Source organism: Oreochromis aureus, linkage group 6, assembly GCF_013358895.1.
Source record: "Oreochromis aureus strain Israel breed Guangdong linkage group 6, ZZ_aureus, whole genome shotgun sequence".
In the NCBI taxonomy this organism is placed as follows: domain Eukaryota; kingdom Metazoa; phylum Chordata; class Actinopteri; order Cichliformes; family Cichlidae; genus Oreochromis; species Oreochromis aureus.
This window is the reverse complement of record NC_052947.1, coordinates 10,547,619-10,560,921: the sequence shown is the minus strand read 5'-3', so window position 1 is coordinate 10,560,921 and position 13,303 is coordinate 10,547,619. Positions and strand designations below refer to the sequence as shown.

The window sequence follows — 13,303 nt, the reverse complement described above, 5'->3', positions numbered from 1 at the left end:
GAAACATGCTGTCATCACAGATTAGCACAGATAACAAAGTTTCCACAGATCAGTAAGTCTGTTCTGCTCAGTCAATATTTCACTTCAAACTAGGTCTGGTATGTGGTTTGTCTCTAAACCTGAGCTCACTACAGATAAACATCATAGAAAGTACATCATGGACAGCAGAGAGTAACTTCTGTCTAACAACACTCAAATCTTTGCTGCTGCAGAAAAGATACTGACATGTTATACAACTGCCAGCAAAACTGCTGCAGGTGCGGTAGTTCTAACACTATATTATTAACTTAATACTTCATGAAAAATCCATGCAATTTCATTATTTTTTATTAAATATCATTATAGAGCTAAAGGTAGAGATAATTTCTTCCAAACAAAACAAGAACAAAGAACTATGTGAGCTGTTGACTTATTATTTTGAATTAATAAATCAAACATTTTGAGGAAATAACTTGAAATTTCGAGTTAAGGCATCAGCTGTCCAAGAGTTGAACAGCTGACATCAATGCATTGACTCTATACCTTTTTGTACATAATTTTAAAGATGAAAAAACAAGTAAATGCATCTATATTATATATAACTGTCGTGGTCCTGTGTCTCCAACGTATAATTTTGAGCCTGTTTTTGACTTTTGGTTTATTTTTCTGGAAATATGAGAAACTTATGTTCCAGTTCTTGAGTGACTCTGACTTTTATTATTTATATATTGTAGTTCTTGGTTCTGATTTGATTATGTTAGTTCCCTTTTCATGCCCAGTCTGTTCACGTTTCGTTTCTGTCCTGCCATCAGTGTCTCTGTGTTTGTTCAGCTTCTGTCCACCCAGTCGTGTCCCTGTGTCTGTCTTGTCTCACTGTGTTCTGTCTCGCTGTCTGTCTGGTTTCCCTGTCTCATTCTACATCCTACATCTTTAGTCCTGGTCCTTGTGTTGATCCCATCCTGTTCCCACAATCATATCTCTGTGTTTTGTCCTTTTATGTCCGCGGTCAGTCATGTCTCCATGTCAGTTTTCTCCATTCCCTGTATTAAATTCATGTGATTTAGTCTGGATCTCAGTTCAAGTTTACCTTTTATTTGTCATATACAGATAACAATGGCACATTACAACCGGCTATGAAATTCTTAGAATCAGAGCCCCCTTAATATTGCAGGTAGAACAAAAATGGCAATGTCTGTGTCACTTCTTATTTTATTTTGATAGTCTCCTGTCTTATGTGTGTCCTCTGAGTCAATATGACTTAAGGGGAACAGATTTCTTTAAAAAAAAAAACAAGATAAGGACAAACATAAAGCAGAGATGTGTTTCTGTTAGAGGAGTTAACCTGTGGAAAAGTTATGACAGTGATTTAGAAAGGTGTAGTTCATTTTCCTTGTTTAAAAACATGTTTAAAAATAGAGTATTAGAAAAATATATAAATCAAGAATGAAAAGAGCAAAAATAATAATACTGAAACCTTTGATTGTTTTGGTTTGATGTAGCTACTTATCTAAGGTGGAAAGTTTTTTTGTTTTGTTTGTTTGTTTTTGCTTTGCTTTGTTTTATTCTTTGCTTCGAGCCCTGTGTACAGGAGCTGCATGCAAAAAGATCTTGTGTTAAAAGGGTTGGCGTAATAAGCAAATGCTTCAGCCAATACCTTTTGATTAGTCTTGTCTCGTGCTAATCTTTATTCTGTATTCACTGAGATATTTGAATGCTAATCAATAAAATCAAATCAAAATCAAATCTTCATTTTTACTCAGTCACCTCCTGTGTATATATTGTATGTGTCTTCCTCTGTTCTTTGTTGTGTCTTCCCTCATTGTGTGTAACTTCTGTCTGTCAGTCAGTCCCTATTAAGTCCTATTTTTTCCCTTTTCTTTGCCTTTTTGGCAGCACAATGGATGCTGTGACTTTGAGTCTGTTTAATCTGAGTCTCTTTAACCTGCATCTGGATCCACACTTTGTTCGCTACACACCCAGGTCTCATGAAAATTACCATTTCCTTTGACATGTTGTTCTGAATAAAGAGCCTGCAGTCTTTGTTAAGCTTGACTTCTTAGATTTTCTAAGATCAAGATAAAAAAAGATTAATAACATTTGACTGCATCACACAAGTAAAATGAAACCTGTCAGTGATTCAGTATCGAGGCTACAAGAACTCTCAGTACAGATCAAACTTCAGTCCACAGAGGCTCCTTCCTGATTTCATCTGTCAGCCTGCCCACCATGATTACAAACAGGAAGGGGCTCAGAGCAGGTCTCTGATGTAATCCCCGACCACACACCTCACTACTGTTTTACCGTCATCATACATGTCCTCCACCAGCCTGACACACTTCTCACACACGCCTGACTTCCTCATGCAGAACCACAGTTCCTCTCTTGTCAGCCTATGTCAAAACCTCTTTTTACTAAGAAGATGAATTACTTTTTATTGAATAACTTAATGTCATCTGTCAAAATTAATTAAAAACATGCGTTCCTAGAAAATGAATAAAAACACAAAAAGATACAAATATTACTGAACAGTACACACAGCTTTTGGAGGCTCAGACTGTGGGCTACCATTCAGATGATACTTTTTCTCTCTCTCTTTCTGTTGTACAAGAGAAGTCCAAACAAAATCAGCATAGGTGCATATTAAAATAGTGTGGTAAAGTGGCGTGGCTGAATTGTAGATCTGTGACCCAGTGAAAACTTTTCCTGTGTTATAACAATTTTAAAAAATCTTTTCTCTCTTTCTTTATAGTTACATAGGTCAGTCACGCGGCATCTTTATTAGTAAATCTGATTAGTCTGATTATTTTTAATTAAGACTTTAGGAAGGTCAATATACTAGTAATATATTAGAACACTCACATATATTCATAATATATAGCAATGACTACTTTTACTGCTCATTTAGTATCACACAGTATATTTACAGATCAGTGATGCTGAATGATGAAGTGTGTTTAAATCACATACAGACAACAGTTTTATCACCAGCACCTCAGCGCAACTGAAGCTGAAAGATCCAAAACACAGAAGAGATAAAATAAAAACATCACAAGGTATATGTTCATGTAGTCTAACTGACACTGAATATAGACAATATCAATAAAGATACACTGTCCTTCAACGAAGATAAATACACAGAAATAGTCATAATGCTTGTGAACCACTCTCACCTGTAACACAAGAAAACAACAGTGTTGTGTTCATCTTCACTTCTCTTGGTGTTACCCAAATGTTATGACTTAGAGCTTGAGTGAGGCAGTGCTGTAAGAGATGACTGTCCCTGCACACTGCTGCAACCTATTGGTGTAACTGAATATTGCATTATCGTTACAATGAGCGAGAGGAGGAGAGGTTATAAGATGTGACACAAAGACAACTATGAAGAAATAGTGAAGCCAAAATAACAATAAAACTACTGGAGAACTCTGAAACTCATCTTAACTGTAGAAATATTTAGGACACACACACACACACACACACACACACACACACACACACACACACACACACACACACACACACACAAATAGCTCTAAAATCAATCTTTTTTCTTTTTTCCTTTCACTCTGTACTGCTGTTGGTTTGGACCTTTCCTTCATGAAATTTATAGTTGACTCCAACCACAGGTATGAGTAACTTTACAGTTAAAAGACAGCTAAAATTTAAAATATTCATTTAGTGAAACGTCAGAAAGACAAATGACAGTTATAAGACAAAATAGTACATAAACTAATGAGAGCTTCTGTTACAGGTATCAGTGGAGGAGAAATCACGATCTTTGCTTTGAATGGTTGATCAATGGTCACTGCTCATAACATCTGAGTTCTGGCAGTTAATGGTTCATACTTCTAGAGTGGTACTTCTAGAGTGAATATAACTGTAAAAAACTAAAAAAAAAAAATACCCAAATTAAAATCATACAGTCAACTTTGTGATTGCAAGGCAAAATCTACAACAGCCATGGTCTTTGCAGAAGCTGGATGTTTGTTTCTGGGTTTCAGAACAAACATCTCTCAAGCGAGAATAATTTGTTTTTCCTCCTCATGGTGACGGTGACGATGTGTCAGGAATGTAGAAAAAAAGACACAAAAGTTTATTTAAGAAAACAGGATTTCACAGTTAACAGGATTTTGACTTGTTCTGCTGTTCTGAACTCTCAAGTGTATCAAAGCACCAGATTGTGATCCTTCATAGTAACATGCTGTCAGCACACATTAGCACAGAAAAGAAAGTTAGCATAAATGTTCACCATGTCTGTCATGTTACTTTATTTCTTAGCTTATAGTGGATTTGTCACACCTCAATTTATCAGATCATCAATCAAATTTTAATATTAGACAAAGATAACGCAAGTAAATACAAAATGCAGTTTTTAACTGATCATTTTATTTATTAAGTAAAAAAAGATTCATTAAAAAAATTACTTTATTTCACACAGGGTGTGAAATAAAGTAATTGTTGTCCCATTATTAAATTATGAATTGACTGTGATTAACTTTAGATTTTGCAAAAGTTATTTCAAATTTTTCTCATTATATTATGAGATGGCTAGAAAAACACAAACACTTTACTGTTCAGACTCTAATGAATTTACTGAAAGTTGTTGGTTTTTCTCAGATTCCATCACAGAGACCTGCTTCAGTGTGACCTATGCTAAAGGGAGAATGTGTTCTTCTCAGCAGACATCAGTGGACGAGTCCTGCTCCATCACATATCCCAGAGTGATTTACTGTATATTCACATATGCGTCTCTCTTTTATGATAGTTTAAAAGTTAGTTATTATATTGTTTTCAGACTGACACATCGGTGTTATTGATTTAACAAGGCGGAGACAAACTGCAAGAACATGTCTTTATCGTCTCTCCACAGAAATACAGGTTCAAATGAGTCCTGTTGCAAAATACTCACTTCCTTTGTGTGGTATAAGAACAGAAAAATAGACACAGATGGAAAATAGCAATTCCCAGTTCTTCTACAGACAGCTTCTCTTGTGCTGTAAAAGGTGCTGAGTATTTGCACTCTGCTGACATCTGTGACTAGATTTGTAAATAAGTGGACATGAAGATTTATTTAAGTTTAAACAGAGAAATGTGCTACAGTGTCATGAAGTCAGTATAAAACAGCTGCTGTGAGAGTTTATAATGTTGGACTTTGCTGAGACATGATAAATTAATAAACAAACAATGTGGAAAAAAGAGAAAGATGTGTGATCCTGACAAATTTCAAATCTTGTCTGACACAAAAAATTTTCAAAATATGGATTAAAGTGCAGAAAAGTTTAATATGAAATGATCTTAGACTTCATTTTAGTTTTTTCTTGTACTGGTAGTGAGTCCTGCTGGACATTTATGTCTGTGATAAAGTTGAGCTGTTTTGCCAGACAGCTATTAACTATCTCTGTCTATTTCATCTATATTTCAGGTGTTAATGATTCCTGCTGGAGTTTGAATTATGTCCACAGCAGAACCTGTGCTCTGGAAGGATCTTCAGTCAACATCTCCAGTAAATACTCACATCCCGACTACAATCAGATAAAGTCTAAATGTTGGTATAAAGAACCAGAATTGCATTTTTAAAGTAAAGAGAAATGCTGTGGAGGAAACTGAACAGCTGACTGAGTTTGCAGATCATGTGGAGTATGATGACAGCAGGTTTAATATAAATTTATAAAAACTGTCTTGTCTACTCAGATGACTTTTCATCTTATGTATGAAAACAACTTGGCTCGAACAGCAGAGCAGGATCATTTCTATATAATTCACAGCTTTGCTATAGTTTAAATCATTAAAGTCAATGTGTCCTAGAAAAGAGTAAAACATTGATAAGAATTACATCAACATAAATCCAATGTGATGTTGAATATCTGCTGCAATACATCAGTTCTACACTAGAGGTCTCTTCGTACTGGAAGAAATGATTATATAATTGAGGAAGCGATTGTGTAAAAGCTGAATAGAGTTCCTCTGCAGAAATACTCTGAATTTAACATTTCCTCTTAGATGGCTGTTGATTGATTCATATTTCTGATATTTTATCAAGTTAGATATGAACAGTGGCAATAATCAGGCATTCAAAATATTTATACAGCCAACTTTTTCCAATTAGAAGTGAAAAAACAGCCATGTTCTTGGCAGAAGCTGGATGTTTGTTCATGGGTTTCTTTCTATGTCTCTCAGGTAGGAATATTTTGTTTCTCTTCATGACAACTGTAAGGAAAAATGTTGCAGGAATGTAGAAAAAAGATGCAAAAAGTTTATTTAAGAAGACAGGAGATTCACAGTTAAAAGGATTTTGACTTGTTCTGCTGTTCTGAACTCTCAAGTGTATCAAAGCACCAGATTGTAATCCTTCGCAGTAACATGCTGTCATCACAGATTAGCACAGAAAAGAAAGTTAGCATAAATGTTCACCATGTTTTCTAATCACATGTTGTGTTAAAGGTGTTCAGGGAAAACCAAACAGCATCTGTGCCTTGAAAGGTTCATCAGTGAATCTGCCCTGCTCACATCAACATCCCACTGCAAGAAATAGCTGGTACACTGGACACTGGACTGTCTCCAAGATAATGTTCTCAGCAGATGAAACACATGTAAAGTACAGCATGTCAGCAGAGAATAATTTCACTCTAACAATCAATAATCTGACAGAGAGCGATGCAAATTTTTACTGCTGCATTAAAACTGCTGACACATCAAAGTGCCAACAAAGTGGAATTCATCTCCAAGTTACAGGTACAGTGCTTTTTACAAATGCATGACAAATGAATGAGTTTATGAATGATCAGTGTATTCATGTTGGTCATGTGACTTCTCAGAGCTGCAGGTAAAGGTGATTCCTGCCACAGAGGGACAGACAGTAACACTGATGTGCAGCAGCAGCTGTCCTCTGACTGAAAAGCCTGCAGCCTACATCTGGTACAAGAACAGAGAGTTTCTCTATGAGGACTGGTCTCCCTGGTACCAAGAGCTGCTCAGCAGTGAGGAAGCAGTCACATACTCCTGTGCTGTCAAAGGCTACAAGGATCTCAGAGCCCCTGAAGTCTCTGTGGGTGAGTCATGATGGACACCTCCTCATCATGTTTTGAGATGTTAAACACAAACACTTTACTGTTCAGACTCTAATGAATTTACTGAAAGTTGTTGGTTTTTCTCAGATTCCATCACAGAGACCTGCTTCAGTGTGACCTATGCTAAAGGGAGAATGTGTTCTTCTCAGCAGACATCAGTGGACGAGTCCTGCTCCATCACATATCCCAGAGGTGAAGTTCTGGACAAACTGCATTTTGAAATATAATTTTTAATTTGTTAATTTATTTGACATGACAGAGATTAACTGGTGGAAAATGTGTTTATCATCTCCCAACAGAAATTCATGTCCAGAGGACTCCTGCTGAACACAGAGGTCACATCAGACTGACCTGTAACAGCAGCTGTTTTCTGACTGACCCTCTGATTTCCTTTGTGTGGTATCAGATCAGAAAGCCTACAGTGAAGGAGGGAAAACAGATTCAGGTTCCCAGCTCTCATCCAGACAGTTTGTCTTGTGCTGTAAAAGGTCTTGAGGATTTTCGCTCTGCTGACGTCTGTGAGTAAACTTATTACTTATTGTCTGTAAACTTAAAAAATATAACAGTTATGGTATGGTACAGTTGATTGTTCTAATTCTGCAACAACAAAAACAAAAAAACACTGTAAATTTTAATGCTACAATAATGACGTATTAAACATCATTTTTAATATGTTTAATACGTCATTTTAATGTTTTCTTTTGTATTTTTAGGCTGCAGTTGCAGTGTTTTGATTCATTATTGTATGAGGTGTGAATCTCTGTTACAGCTATTGGCAGTTGTCAGTGCTTATTCACAGGGGTTTTTGTAATAATCAATTCACTGATCATTTTTTCTAAAGACAGTTCTTTTGAATCAATAATATACTGTATATCTTATAAGTCCTGATAAAATATTTGCATGGAAATTGATTGAAAATTCCGAATCAAGGGAAATCATTTATGTCTGTGATAAAGTTGAGCTGTTTTGCCAAACTATCTCTGTCTATTCCATCTATATTTCAGGTGTTAGTGATTCCTGCTGGATGTTGAATTATGTCCACAGCAGAATCTGTGCTCTGGAAGGATCTTCAGTCAACATCTCCAGTAAATACTCACATCCTGACTACGAGCAGATACAGTCTAAATGTTGGTATAAAGTCAAGAGAGAAGCTGAACAGCTGACTGAGGATGCAGATCATGTGGAGTATGATGACAGCATGAAGAACCAACACATCCTCAGATTAAAGAAGCTGAAGAGAGATGACTCAGCAGAATACAGGTTCACCATCACAACAGAAAATGAAGAAGTGAATCAGTCTGATTTTCCTGGAGTTACTCTGATTGTCACAGGTAATTACAGTTTGTCATTCTTCATGTAAAACAACAGTCAACACAATATCCTTTGCAATGCTTTAAACTAAATCAACAAGATGAAAGTGCATGAATTTTCCTCAGGTGACCATAAGATAAGAAATATTTTATTTAGTCAAAAGGCTACAGATATTTGCCTTTTAATGCTTCTTGCACTCTTCAGAAGTTAGTGAAAACCAAAAGCACCAAATCTTGTTTTATCTTTAATGAGAACTAGTTTCTGTTACATTACCCCGCCTCTCGCCCTATGACAGCCGCGACCCTGAAAAGGATAAGCGGAAGCGAATGGATGGATGGATAGTTTCTGTTACATTTACTGACCAGTCTGGGTGTTTTTCAGAGCTGAGAGTGAAGATGAGTCCTTCTGCAGTGGTGACAGAAGGTCAGAGAGTCACACTGACCTGCAGTACCAGCTGTCCTCTGACTGACAACACAAACTACATTTGGTACTTGAACAGTCGACCTCTGACCCCGAGAGAGAACCAGAACAAACATCTGATCCTAGACCCAGTCAGCAGGGAGGATGCAGGAAGCTACTCCTGTGCTGTGAAAACCAACAAAGATATCAGCTCTGCTCCAAAGACTCTCACTGTCCAAAGTATCACAGGAACATGGACACCAGCAGCTGCAGGAGTTTCTGCTGCTCTGCTGCTTTTAATACTTCTCACTGTCTGCTGGTGGATCAGGTGAACATTACTGTGTTATCTATCAGACCAGTTATGTTTAAAGTGTGATATGAAATCTTTTACCCATTCACCGATTTATTTCTTTTATGCAACAGAAAAAAGAGGACTTCCAGTCAGTCTCCAAGAGGAGAAATTTCAGATACAGTGCAGCAGGTACGAAACAAGATTCAAAAAATTCTGCTGTGTTAGAAAAATTTCCCCTTATTTGTTCTTTTTTCCTCACATGATCATTTATTATGGAAAAAGCTTAAACTTGTTATATGTCTGCCTTTTTCTGAGTAACCAACTGTAGCATTCTTTTCAGTGTTACTACCTACACCCGATGTTCATGTTTATCATGGTATCAAATAGTTCAGATATCATACATCAACAATCCTTACAACACATTACATTAATGTCGTCTTCAATTAGATTTGTAATTGGATGGACATTGAACAGTCGTGATGTTTACCACTGACTGTTCATTGACATTTTTGTCCAGTCTGTTTCTTATTGTTAAATCATGACCTCTGACCTCAACTGCAGTTGCAGCAGATGGCCGCCCCTCCCTGAGCCTGGTTCTGCCGGAGGTTTCTTCCTGTTAAAAGGGAGTTTTTCCTTCCCACTGTCGCCAAAGTGCTTGCTCATAGGGGGTCATATGAGTGTTGGGTCTTTCTCTGTATCTATTATTGTGCAATCTACTGTACAATATAAAGCGCCTTGAGGCGACTTTTGTTGTGATTTGGCGCTATATAAATAAAATTGAATTGAATTGAATTGAATTGACACAATTGTGACCTGAAGTTCTTTAGATGTTGTTCTGGGTTCTTTTGTGACATCCTGGATGAATAGTCGATGAGCTCTTGACAGCTTTTTGCTCTCAGCATGGTTCACTGGAACCCCAAAGCCTTATAAATGCTTTTGGAAACCATTTTTAGACTCATAGATGTCAGTGACTTTGTTTCTCATTTGTTCTTTTGATCATTGTTTGGGGGGGTTCTATTTTAGAATCTCAGTGACAGTACAGTACAGTGACAATGTAACTAACAACAAACAACCAGCTAAGAGTTATTGATGCAGTTTGATAAACATTTATAATAAATGTCTCGTCTCCTCAGATGAACGTTGACCCCATGTATGTAAACATCTCAGCTCAGTCAGCAGATCAGGATGATCATCACTACAGCAGACTGCACTTCAGTGAGAACCACACAGCTGATGTCTACTCCACCATCGAGCCACTGTGTGCTAAATAAAGTTTGTTACCATGGTGACGTCAACTCCAGTGATATTACTTTACCATCACAGCAGAGAAACTGCAGCTTCTGGATCTTTCTGTGGGTTACACTCGCTTCATCGGAATATTAAATACAGGTAGAAATAAGTAGAAATTGAAATTCAATTGAAATTGAAAAGCTCAAATAGAAATTCTTAAGCTTTTGAATTAAAACATATTTGGTCATGACGTACGGCCGTCACAAAAAACCTGCACAAAATGAGGCAACTGTTTAAAAATGCCGCTATGTCCAAAAGCCCATGTGTGCATTTACTGATCACCCACTTAAAGGGTGCTATTTTTGATAACTTTGTTAGACATTGTATTACTTTGTGTGCGTTTTTGGTGCCACTAATAAAAACATCAAAGCCATTGATTCTGTTAGGTTTTTGTCTGTACCACAAAATAACCACTAACACTGTCACCTGTCTCTGCTCTCACTGTCAGCACTGTCAGGTTTTAGATGAACATATAATGCAATGTAGCCATGTCACATGATTAACTGAGCTGCTTTGAATGCAGTTTGTCTGGAGACAGACTCACCAAATTAAAATCTTTTTTCAGCCTTTCAGGTAGGAATGAATTATTTAAGAAAAGAGCAGATTCACTGTTTGACATGATTTGTTCTGTATGACCTCTGAATTGTATTAAAGTACAAGATTTTGACTCTTTAACACTAAAGTATTTTCTTCACACAATTTGAAGTCCATCATTCTACAATGAGAAAAATTATCGACAAGTGAAAAACATTCAAAACAGTTGCCAATCTTCCTAGGGGTAGACTTCCCAGACAATCCACCCCAAAGTCAGACCACATAAGGCTCGGAGAAACTGCAAATCCTCCATGAACTACAACTAAGACTCCAAAGGCCTCAGTTAGAATGTTAAATATTAATATTCATCACAGTGCAATTAGAAAAAGACTGAACAAATATGGTCAGTTCAAATAATGAACAGCACCACATTTGGAGAGCATCTCAAACTAATTAAGCACACAAGTCATGCACACTGAACGAGGGCTGATGATATGGGCAGTTTTGCCTACACAGAACCAGTACACCAGGGCTGGACTGGGCAGCTGAACCGCTGCTACGCCATATATCTTAAAGCACCCGGGCCCTGACGTACCTGCGATACGCACCTTGAAGAACAGAATTTAATTTTGAAGAAGTGGTGAAAAGATAAGAGTTGACAGGTTAAGAGAAAAAAAAAATAGTAAAATCAAAAGAATCGGTATGTTAGCTGTTGGGGCTGCTGTCACTGCACTGTCAGCAGTATAATCAGTACCAAGTACTAACAAGCCCTCACAGTCACAGGGGGGTGCTTTTGTAGGGACAACAATCCCAATAAAAAAGTGAGGAAGAGACACAGGGAGTTGAAATTAATGTGGTAAGAAAATAGATGAAGGGAAATAATTATGAAGTGAAATATTCAGGGATTCAGGTAAAATGAATGGGAATTTTGACATTAATAGCTAAGGTGTGGCTTCTGATTGTCACTTGCTACTGTGCAGCTAAGACGTCCTAAACCAACGACAACTGTAGCAACCTGATTTAAACTTATTTCAAATACAATGATCAAACAAAATGAAGTATATTCATAACATGTGTATCGGGGCACCTTCCAGTCACTGAGGTGGCCATGGCCCTCACATTTGACTCTAAAATATTTTAAAGTCCTCTGTCTTACAGCTAAAGCCTAGACTAAACTGGGTCATACACAGGACAATGATCCCAAGCTCAGCAGCAAATCTTCAACAGAATGGCTGAAAAAGAAAAGAATCAAAGTGTTCTAGTGTTCAATGGTCCAGTCCAGTCTGTCCAGACCTAAGCCTGATGGAAAAACTGTGTTGAATCATTAAGAGGAATGCGCATAAAAACATGTTTGCAAACTGAAGAAATGCTGTAAAGAAGGGTTGGCCAAAATTCTTCTGCGATGATGCAGTTCCTTATAGGAACTGAAACTAAGATATTTAAAGACCTAGCAGCTCTTGAACTTGAGACTCTCTCTGTCAGGCTCTCTTACATCAAATCAGAGGAAGCCTCAAAACTTTGTCAGATTTAACTTCATATAAAGGCAAGTAAACCACTAAATTGTCTGAAATCAGGCATACTAAAATCCAGGAACCTTTCACTGAACACAAACCATATTTGAACTGGTTCTAATAAATGTTCTATTTTAGGTATTATGACTTTATATATTAGTGTGGATGGAAGAAAAGGTACAAATGTTAGTCCCAGACTCAGAGGACTCAGAACTGGTTCATCATCACCATCATCTCAGCTGCACCTAATATATTCTTGATGGTCTGGTTGTATTCAAAGTTTCTTTTATCGCGCAGCTTAAGGGAAAATTTCAGTGACTTGGATGCCTTTTGAAACTGCTGGAGTGAGAATGAGGAACGACACAAAAAGAAAAGGGAAGGAATGCAACAGTCAAATGATGCTGTCACAGTCAGTATACATTTCATCTGTACTCACAAATCACAGAAGAATAAGCTGTATAACATCTTTATTAGTTTATTTTTTAAACTTCCTGGTGACCTTGACTTTGAGGTAAAACTCACACCTTGACCAGTTACCAGTAAAGAATTCAAACTCATGTTTTCATAGATGCACCTGCAGCTGAGGGGTAAAAGGAGCTCAAAGCTTCACTTAAATTAATGCATGAATATCTCGACTGGTTTTAGACACACTTACTTAAGCCACGCTACCATCTACTGGTAAAACTGAATATCACTACCACATCAGTTGAGAAGAAGAACCCTTAAATCATTACACAATATTTTCAAAAGTAATGTATATTTACTAAGGTAATAATCAACATTTAAAATTCCCATCAGTAAAAAGCTGAGACTTCTTCTTTGTCTCTTATGTCTTTTCTTTTCTTAAATTTCTTTGTTTTTGTGAACTTTATGCTCTGAAAATGAAGATGAATCGTTTGAAAGATGCTCATTAAACTTTT

General features: G+C 37.0%; 1 protein-coding gene across 1 annotated transcript; it reads left to right on the top strand.

Annotated features, from left to right (window-relative positions):
* The first annotated feature begins 5,919 nt into the window (after window positions 1–5,919).
* LOC116311934 (B-cell receptor CD22-like) lies at window positions 5,920–10,985 on the top strand. Its single transcript, XM_039612951.1, has 9 exons — window positions 5,920–6,156; window positions 6,421–6,711; window positions 6,795–7,028; window positions 7,134–7,238; window positions 7,346–7,564; window positions 8,051–8,377; window positions 8,739–9,084; window positions 9,180–9,237; window positions 10,182–10,985. The coding sequence occupies exons 1-9, from the start codon at window positions 6,102–6,104 to the stop codon at window positions 10,317–10,319; spliced, it is 1,773 nt and encodes a 590-aa protein (XP_039468885.1). The 5' UTR covers window positions 5,920–6,101; the 3' UTR covers window positions 10,320–10,985.
* Window positions 10,986–13,303: the final 2,318 nt, after the last annotated feature.

Bases quoted from the DNA above. Each gene is read 5' to 3' on its own strand.
- LOC116311934 (XM_039612951.1), top strand. From the start codon at position 6,102: ATGTTCTTGGCAGAAGCTGGATGTTTGTTCATGGGTTTCTTTCTATGT. The intron at 7,239-7,345 runs GTGAAGTTCTGG...ATCTCCCAACAG, and splicing joins CTCCATCACATATCCCAGAG to AAATTCATGTCCAGAGGACT. The intron at 7,565-8,050 runs GTGAGTAAACTT...TCTATATTTCAG, and splicing joins TTTTCGCTCTGCTGACGTCT to GTGTTAGTGATTCCTGCTGG.